Source organism: Coturnix japonica, chromosome 5 (genome assembly GCF_001577835.2).
Source record: "Coturnix japonica isolate 7356 chromosome 5, Coturnix japonica 2.1, whole genome shotgun sequence".
Classification (NCBI taxonomy): domain Eukaryota; kingdom Metazoa; phylum Chordata; class Aves; order Galliformes; family Phasianidae; genus Coturnix; species Coturnix japonica.
In genome coordinates this window covers 47,226,763-47,236,547 of record NC_029520.1, presented here as the reverse complement: position 1 = coordinate 47,236,547, position 9,785 = coordinate 47,226,763, and the positions used below count along the sequence as shown (strand labels likewise).

Below are 9,785 nucleotides of genomic sequence, written 5' to 3'. Positions count from 1 at the left end.
GCTTATATTGTTTGATAAACACCAGAACAGTTTAATACTCGCAGGAGAAAAAACAGCACTTAGAGCACGATTTGCTTTTGTACCCAGCAATGTCTGCTACCACCCCTCTGCTTTGCTTGAAAGGGAGAAGGCACTTGTAGCTGTTCTTTGTGGCAAAACAGAATACTTCAATTTTTCAATGATGTGTTTTCAAGCAAAACTTTCTACCATTTGGCTTTTTTTTTTCCCTCTCTCTCTCTCTTTTTGGCTGGCATTAAATGTGTGGTTAATTAGTAGCTCATAGAGGCGTAACCAACAGAAAGAGATGGTGAAACTCACGAGGCTCTGTGCACTCTTCTCCCTCCCTTTTGCCATGGGAGCGTGGCACACCACGATTCCTCTGCAGTTCCTCTTCAATCAGCCAATTAATTGCACCCAAGTCTTGTAGCTGGGTGTGATTAGGAAATGATTTTTGAGGAGCATGCAGGTGAAAAACCAGAAGAAAACTATTGTGCTGACTCCAGTAACTGGGATAAGATAGAGACATCTTTCAGTTTCCAGGCAGAAGACCAACTTCAATTAAAGCATTAGACGCAGAGTCAATTAATCACAGACGTAAATCCATAGGAAAGCAGTCTGCATCAGTTCCTGCCTTCTGGGGCTGTTACCAACCAGGTAAGAGGGGGGGAGCAGAGCCCAGCGCTCCTTTCAGATAGAGAGCCGGGTTTGGGGTGTGGTTATTCTGCCTCCTATAGAATTCAACGTGAAAGCCACAACGCTGCTTGTGTCCTGCTGTGTGATGGGAGAGGAGTCAGACTGAAAGGCCGCGTTTGACTCATAAAGAATTCATGGTGTTAAGTCTTCTGTTCGCCTCTGGGTTTAAAGCCAAATGGGAGAGCACGGAGGACTTGTAGGACACGCTGTCCCTAGAGAAAATAGGGGCTGCTGTCAGCGTTAGATGGTGAATGGGGGTGGCCCCGTGTCCCTGTGGGGTTGGCCCTGCTGTGGGCCGGGCCTTTGGGGTTTTTGGTCCTGCTGGGGTTGATGACGGCCCCGACCCATCACTACGTGTAAAGTCAGGTGTTGAAATCGGCCTTGCACAAACAACGTGCCGCTGTCACTCGGTTACGCAAACGCTCACGGAGAGCAAATAGAACAGGGTTGTGAACGGGGCCAAAGCAGCTCTCGTTTGTAAAGGGAGAAAGAAATGGAAGTGAAAACCTAAGTAGTATTGAGCAGCGTTTGACGCAGCGTTATCACCGGGCCGACGGAGCTGTGGGAGCAGAAGCCCTCCTTTCAATAGGGCAACTGCGGTCAGCGACTTTATTTCACTTTATTTAGGTTTAATAATAGCAATAAAAGGAGAAAGAGACGCGGTGTCCGTGCGGAGCCTGCCAGCGCACGGTGCGGTTCGGGCCGGGTCCCAGCGCTCCCCACGTTAAGCGCTGCGTGCAGCCGAGCCGCGTGCCGCTCACGGGCCAATGAGAAAATGGTTGCTGGGCAGGTTATGACGGCCGCTGGCCAATAGGAAAGCGGCCCCCCTCCTCCTCTCACACACACGCACAGCCCGCCCCACCGCCACCGCTGTGGGTGCCGCGGGCGGAGGGAAGGGCGGAGCGGAGGCTGCCGGGGCCCGGCGGGGGTGGCGCCTCCTCCCGGTCGGAGTCCCAGCCCGGCCGGCAGGAGCGGGAGGGCACGGCAGGCAGGAGGCGACGGAACGGGGAGGGCAGCTCCACTGCCAGGTGAGGAGCCGGGCAGGGCCGGGCGGCGGCTCGAGGGGCTGAGGGAGGCGCCGAGAGGGGGCGGAACGGCCGAGCCGGGGGGATGGGGGGAGGTTGGAGCGATCGGTCGGAGCCCCTTGAAGGGAGCGAGAGGGACGGGAGGGGGGGAGACGGAGAGATACGGAGGGGAGACGGGAGGACGCGGGGTCGGAGCGAGCTGCCGCCGGGCCTGGGGCTGGAAGTTGGGCGCGTAGTTATAATTAGCAGAGCGGGGTCCGGCGGCGGCAGGAAGGGGGAGGAGAGCAACTTTGAGCTGCTCGGGGAGCACGGGGGCGGCTCCGGTTACGGCCGGGGGGAGGTGCAGGAAGTAGCGGAGCGGCACCCGCCTGCTGGCTGCCACAAAGGCCAAATGGTGGCGGCGCTGCGGGGACCGGGCCGTGCGGGAGCCAAACCCGCTGCTTCATCCTGCTGTGTGTGGTGTAAGATCTGAACCGAGGAACCTCCCCTCTTCATGCTGCCCCTCCGTGAGATCCGGCAGGGGAAACCTCTGCAGGTTCTGTTTCTGCTGTAACCTCAACAGTGAAGGGCAATTCTTCAGTGTGTGTAATAAAAAGAGTTAAATTTGGTAACTCCTTGGACTCTGGCTCCAGCAAATGGTTGGACTTGCTGAAATAGGGGGAAGTTCTTCACTAGGAGAGTGGTTAGGCCCTGGAACAGGCTGCCCAGGGAGGTTGTGGATGCCCCGTCCTTGGAGGTGTTCAAGACCAGGTTGGACGGGGCCCTGGGCAACCTGATCTAGTAAAGGTGTATGTTTGGTGGCCCTGCCAGGCAGGGGGTTGGAACTACATGATCCTTGAGGTCCCTTCCAACCCGGGTCATTCTGTGATTCGGTGAAATACAGTGGATGGAGCTCTGGGCCTTTCTTATCCTGAATTTGAAACTTTTAAACGTTGTGGAGTATTTGTTAGCTTGTTTTTAATGGGATGTTTAACACTGAGAAGGTTTTGCACTCTGTCCTTTTGTATTTGGTGTGTAGGAAATGCAGGCAGTGAAGGTACTTCCCCCACCCGTCATGACTTAGCAGGTACACGGCAGTAGATCACCACGTTGACCTTTTAAGCTGTTCTTACAGCGAAACAAGAAAAAAGACCGTGACTTATTTGTCTCATTTTTTAATTGCTTATAATGTTGGTCTAATCGTGATTCATTCACTGGTACAGGTTGCCAAGAGAGGCTGTCGATGCCCTGTCCTTGGAAGCATTCAAGGCCAGGCTGGATGGGGCTGTGAGCAACCTGCTCTAGGGGGAGGTGGCCTTGACTATAGCAGGGAGGTGGAACTAAATGATCTTAAAGGTCCCTTCCAGCCCAAACCTTCCTTCATAAGGAAGTCAGCTTCTAGAAGGAGGAGGGCAGTATTGCTGTACTTACTACTGAGGTTGCATGGAGAATGATCAGCCACGAGCACCTCTCTGCTGTTTCACTGCACCTTTTCAGTTCCAAGAACCTGTGAATGGAAGAGCTCTTTAGTAGCATCAGGCTCGGAGTTGCTGTCTAAAATCACATGTATTCATTTACTGCTATCTGGCTAAGTACAGTACTGGCTTTAACTACATATTATTTTAAGCGTGAGAGTAGCGTTTGAACTGTTGTTCTTTAAATACAGTCCTCCATGATCATCTCTTGGATCTTTTGGTAACTTTGTGAAGTAGTTGGAATACTGTAGGTGGGCATCTGTACATATGTGTGCATACACAACAAACACATTAAGTACAGTGTGGAGGGTAGGCTGCCAGCCTTCATAAGGGCATTACTTCTTAGAACTAAGGAACTTGGGTTCTCCAGGTGGAGCTGAGACCACAAGAACACGGATCATAAATACTTCTGCATGTCCCAGCCTCCTCCTCAGATCAATGGCACTTCAGCCTTTTCCTGTCTCCCCGAGTTTCCAGTCTTTGGTCTAATCCACGATTTAATCCGTGTGGTCTGTTGGCAAACTGCAGATGCTGCTTTATCAGGGTTGTGACAAAAATGATGCTCTGCTGGTTGCATGCAGTCCTGGGACATCCTGCCTGTTATGGTTAATTCTGGGGTTAACTCTGAAACATGCTTCGCAATTCTCCCGATGTGTGATTTCTGGTATTATTGCAATAGGAAGGCAATGTTCAGTAACCTGAAGTTAGCAGTGCATGTTCTTACCCCAAAGCCCAGCACCTTCAGTGCTCTCCTGGAGGATCAATGCTCTGTTGTCATGTCATAGATGAGTACATGGATTGATTTGCGAGCTTAATATTTCTGGTTTGAAAATATCATAGCAATTAATATTTATTTCTCATGTTTTTCTCTTTCAGTCACATCATCCTACCTCTGTGGATGGCCTGGACCCCTGAATAGCTGGAGGCTCATTGGATGACCACACTTTATGCAAAATCCGGAATCTTCCTGCCTGGACTCCTCTCTCTTTTCTAAGGGTATCTACTTATATATTTTTCAGTCATACCTTCTGATCATATCCCGTGTTCTGATAATCAGCTGTAGGTGTTATTTTTGTGGGGTAGAATGATAAACTGAATAATAAAGTTTAATATTGGGGTATATGGTCTAAAGTGAAGTGCTTTAGGCATTATTTAGGCGTGCAGATTTGACATAGGTAATAAGCTGTTACATTTGTTATTAATGGATCTACATCTAGATCGCTATAACCCTATAATACGTCAGTATTAAGTAGGTGAATAGATTCAGTATCTCTTAATTGAAGTAAAAGATCATGTAAGAAAAGAGGGTTGAGAGTCTTCTTGTCCAGATGAAACATTGTGCCCTGAAACTTAGACAGTGTGGTGTAGCTTCTAAAGCAAAGCTCTTATCAGTCCCAGTGAAGGGAGTAGGGAACTTAGGAAGATGTCCTCCAAATGTAGGAATTAGTATCGGACATAATTAGACATAATATAAATAGATGGGAGGTTGCCTCCATCTGAATTCTAAACTGAGGTAAAACTTGCACTTGAGTGCTTTGTAAACAGAATTGCAGTCTCTCAAATATTACTGTACAGGAGATATTTGTTCCGTTTCCACAAATAGTGAAGGGACAGTGGGAAGGTTATGAATTGCACACAGTAATTCTGGGCTTAGCTCAGTCTTCCTCTCACTTCTTTCCTATTCTTAATTAGTGAATACTTTTCAGCCTATTTTTATTTTCAGGATGTTATGGTTATATATGGTTATAGCAGGAAAAGATGCTAGGTGCATCCATGTGTGGGGTGTTCTATTTTCATTGGTTGGTTGGTTGGTTTTTAAGTCTAAACAGTGGCACGTCTTGGTTCTGGTTACTGGAGTCGTAGCAGAAAGACTTTGGTGTTACAGATCAGGATTTCGTGACCGAAAGTTGACCTCAGTTCTCACTTCTTTGAGCAGCTCGGTTCTGGCTATTGCTAACTCCTGTAAAGAGGTTGTTACATAGGACTTTAGGTATGGGAGTAAGCTGGTAGGACCGCACTCCTCCCTATATGTACATTTTTAGCCACCTCTAGCAGTTACTCATCTTGGCTAAAACGGGGCAGGGTGGGGAGGAGGGGACTTAAATACATCGTTGTGTGTTTTAGAGTGTGTTCTCGTCTGGGTTACTTACTTACTCTCAAGTCTTTTAAGGCATTTAATCCTCCCACCCCTGCTTCCTCTTAATTTTCAGTCGCAGCCAGGATGTGGCTGTGTGGGGATCTCTGGCAGCTCAGATAGGCTGCCCTGTGTAGTCTGTTGACAGCTTACTGTGTTACGTAAGTCGTGTTGAAGTGATCAGTGTTAAGTCCAGATGGGGGGAAAGGATTTATGCTGTTAACTGTACCTTCAGTATTACCTTTTTCCTTTGCAGCTTCCGATAGACGCAATACTAGCCATGACTCCACCCACCACTTAATTAAAACTTAATGAAGCTGTGTTGCCTGTGCTCGAACATACATGTGGTAGGGGAAAAGGTATCATTAGAACCAGTATGCAGCACACATTGGATAGTTCAGGGAGATTTCCATTGGCTGCCAGGGTGTTTGTCTTCATTTGTGTTTCCTGCAGATGGATTCGTGCTTATGGAATGTGCCTGTGGAAGGAGGGCAGGAAATCAGGTTATCAGTCAGCTTTAGTCAGTCACTATCAGAAGTCTGCTATCCAAAGAGATTTCAGGCTGGCTTTACGTTTGCTGTTTCGGATGGTTATGAGCCAAAGGAGACTCTGAAAGAGAATTACCGACATTATAAATAGCGAGGAGTCTCTAATTTTGATGTGAATTCAAGGCAGTACATTTGTCCTGCTGGAAACTAGGCAGGCAGCTTTCACTTAGGAGGTGCTTACATCTGTTCAAATCTAATAATTCCCTCACGAGAAACAGTCATTTATCACCCAAGACAGATTAAGGCTGAAAAACATAACACTGTCTGCAGGAGAAGAATTAAGCAGGTTTGAATTTAATGATAACCTCAGGAGAGAAGCCAGAAGGGACTGGTGGTGGGGAAATAATTCGGACCTCCTGCGTGGTGCAGGCCAAGCACTCTATTGGCGATCTAGGCATTTAAGCCTGTTCAGTGGTAACAATAATTCTTGTGTAGCTAACTGCAGTGCTGCTTTTCTGCATGACAAGTTTGCGTTTGTGCAGTTTTGACTTACCAGCCAGACTCTGTGTGTTGCTCACCTCGCTCTTAAAATGTCTTGGAAGAGAAGAAGAAATATAGTGGTAGTTTGCCTACATAGAAGTAATTGAGAGTTTTCACGTGCTGTGTTCTTTGTGGCTGTTTCCAGCTGCACTTCCTAACCATGTGTCAGTGGCAGCTGCACTGCACTCTCAGACCCCGTGACAGATGGAGCTGTGTTTTTCATCTGAAATGGTGGCACGAGTCCTGCATTGTCTGTGACACGTTGCAATGTGAATTTTTCTTGGTAGCCTGGAATGTTTCTTCAGAGTAACTGCAAGCTCTGAGCAGGCCTATGTGTTCGCTGCTCTCTGCAGATCTGCCAACCCATAACGTGCCTCTTCTCTCCCAAGTTTTTTTCCAGCTCGGGTACAGTGTAGGATTACAGGGCATGGAGGCTTCTGCTCATCTTAGCAGGGAGGAGTTGCTATTAAATGGACTCCGTGGAACTGGAAGTAAATGAGGAGCGTGCTGTCGGGGGCAGAATTTCTATAGGTGACATAGATGGAGAGTTTGGCACTACTAAACATTGAATTCACTTTGTTTCCTTTTGCACAAAATAACTTCAATTAACGAGTATTCTGCCCTAAATGGGCCGTGGCTCTGTTTGCATTGCTGTAATGAGAGAAGATGAGAAAACATCAGCCAGTTTGTTGAGACACTGCGTTCCTTATTGAACCTTTGTGTTTTTTTCCCACCATAACAAAAGACTCTAAAAGTTGAATCACTGAACTTCATAACGTTAAGAGTGGCTGACAGTGCTATCAGGAAGGGGTGTTTGGTTGTGATTTTTGGTTTGGAGGTGTGTGTTTAAACACACAGTGCTACAAGAGGACAAATCACGTGTGAGGACAGAGCAGTTTGTTAAGAATATGACCCTGTCAGAAATTCTTATGCTAAAAAGTAAAGCAAAAGGCCTGATAAAATGTGGATTAGCTGGTAACAAAGGGACTTTGTATCTTTTGTAGGTCAGCAGCTGAGTATGTTTGACAAGAAATTTCATGTCTCCTGTAGCAACCACACCACTGGTCACTTCTAAATCCACTGTGTTGCTTCCACTCTGCTTTTTATTCATCAGAGACTTATGCATCCTTGCAATTATGCAAAAATCAAACTGATCAGGCAGAATTAATGAAATCCATAGGACTAGGTTAAAATAATAATAAACAGAAAATTTGCACGCTTGAGATGTTAGAGGTTAAGATTACTAACAGCTGTAAAGTGGCAAAACCAAGTATTCTGAGTGTATGAACCATCAGAATTGCTGTTCCACGTGTGCTCTGTAGTTTGTTCCTTTGTGAATAGGTATTTTGGTCCGCTCGAGTAGAGAGTGGGGGGGAAAAAACCCAACACAGCTAATATGTGGTGTGTGGGAAGGACGGTGCTTAGCAGACACAGAGCTGGTTTGATGTGTGCTTTTGTTCCTTAGAGGAAGGCTATGTGGACGTGCCTTAGGTTGCACAGCCTTCACTGCTATTTAAAATGGAGAGTTAGTGATTTCCATGTGATTTTTCAGTATTAGGCAGACGCTGTTTCTTCACAGTATGTCATGCATTGGTCTATCTAGTAACAGCTTGATTGTAAGGGCCTGTGTAACTTGCAGTTTTGCTTGGTTTGTGTGTGTTATTACCAGTTGCAGGCAGTATTGCTGATAGTCGCACAGGCGATGCCTATCATGTGTACGTGCACATCCCCTTTTAATGTTTGGTACTTGAACTTTGTACATGGATCGGTGCTGATTTTGTTGTAGCTGAGTGCTCAGTACTGCCTGGCTCTGTTTGTTTCAGACGGAGTGCAGGGCTGGGGGCAGTATTTTTGTGTGTTTCTAACTGAGAAGCACGCGCTGCCTGCTCACTTTCTGTTCCTCCCAAGGAGCTGAGTTCTCCATCAGCCTCATCCAGGCACATGAACGTAGCCATGGAGCCCTGCAGTGCTTCCTGCAAATCTGGAGAAATCCCAGAAGTAAAAGAGGCTTTATCCTGCTGCCATCTCCTTGTCCCCAAAAGTCTAGCAGCTGGCAGCTGCAGCCATCAGCTGAGCTGCTGCTGGCAGTGCCCAGTGCTCACATGAAAAGGAAGCTGGGAGGCCCTGTGCAGTGTCTGGATCTTTGTATGTTCAGAGTCTGCCCTTAATCTGCCACTGAGCTGCTAACGTATAATTGCTTAGTTTTTTAAAATTGTTTCAGAGTGAGGTACCAGTGTTCCTTGAGCACATCAAGATGTGTGTAATTGGTATTTTACCAGTGTTTACTGCTCATGGTGTACTGCTAAAATTCTATGTGAAAGATTCCTGCTGGATATCCATAGCGCTAGGTTGGTAGCAGGTTGTGATCCAGTAACCATGAGCACTGGTAACGATCCCTTGAGCTGTGGGACAGCCAAGTTGCCTCTCACCCCTTAGTTAAACTGCTAAGCAACATTTCATGTCAGACGGATGTAAGAATTTCAACTTCATTAATGAATCTCATATGCTGTATAATTTTAATGGTTGAGGTTAAAAAACACAGATAACCTCTAAAGTTTGTATTACCATAGTAGAATTGAAAGTAAACCTTAAAAACAGGAATTAAAAACAGGAGTTTAGAAGTTCTTAGGCTGCTTTTTGGACAGCAGTTACTGTATTTCTAATGTTTTCTCCTTTGAAAAATTGTTGTGAATCAATGCAGTTGGAAGGTGCATCTTCTGAATTAAATTATCTTATGTAGGATTTGATACTGTCTGTCAGTGTTGTACTGCATTAGAATTTTAAGTCAGCTGTTACATTGATTGCTGTGGACTTTTGAAGGTGCCTGTTGAGATCTTACAGAGGTGACCGTGTTGCCCAAGGTTAATTCAGACTTCTTCTCTTTCAGGTTCATGTTGGGGAGAGGCCTAAAACGCAAACTGAGTGACTATGAGGAGAACATGGCTGGTCTCTCTAGTGCCTTCGATTCCAGTCGAAATCTGCCATATCCGGTTAAGAGGCAACTGGTGCTTAACATGTGCCTCACCAAGCTACAGACTTACAAAATGCTGGTGGAACCGAACTTGCACCGCTCTGTCCTCATAGCCAACACAGTGCGGCAGATTCAAGAGGAAATGAGACAGGAGAGTAATCAGCAGGCAGTTACCGTCTGCGCTGGCATTACTCCTAGTTCTCCCAATTACACAGGGTTGGAGTCATCTGGGATTTCCCTACAGCTGCCTTCAGGTATTAGTCAGCAAGAGTCTAACTGTTGTGACTTGAGGTCTGCAGAGGACCCGATTGAAAATAGCCTGCTGATAGTTTCAGATGATGATATGTCGTCTGCTATTTCATCTATTCTGAAGGATTTGGACTTTGTAGAAGATATAAGCCCACCTACTTGTCTGGTTCCAACTGGAGACGACCAGCCCAAGTTTCCAGAAAATCCCAGTCTAAAACTAGAAGACGACAG

General features: G+C 46.6%; 1 protein-coding gene across 2 annotated transcripts in view; it reads left to right on the top strand.

Moving 5' to 3' along the window:
- Window positions 1–326: 326 nt before the first annotated feature.
- LOC107315323 (SERTA domain-containing protein 2-like) overlaps window positions 327–9,785 on the top strand; it is a 12,541-nt gene continuing 3,082 nt past the window's right edge. Inside the window, exons 1-3 of one of the 2 annotated variants that reach the window (XM_015865579.2) lie at window positions 327–654; window positions 4,049–4,168; window positions 9,222–9,785. The exon at window positions 9,222–9,785 is cut by the window's right edge and continues 3,082 nt beyond it. In XM_015865579.2, coding sequence (XP_015721065.1) covers window positions 9,226–9,785 — 560 coding nt within the window. In that variant the 5' untranslated portion in view covers window positions 327–654; window positions 4,049–4,168; window positions 9,222–9,225. Of the gene's footprint in view, window positions 655–1,552; window positions 1,722–4,048; window positions 4,169–9,221 lie in introns of those variants that run through there. The other variant, XM_015865578.2, reaches the window with a different exon arrangement.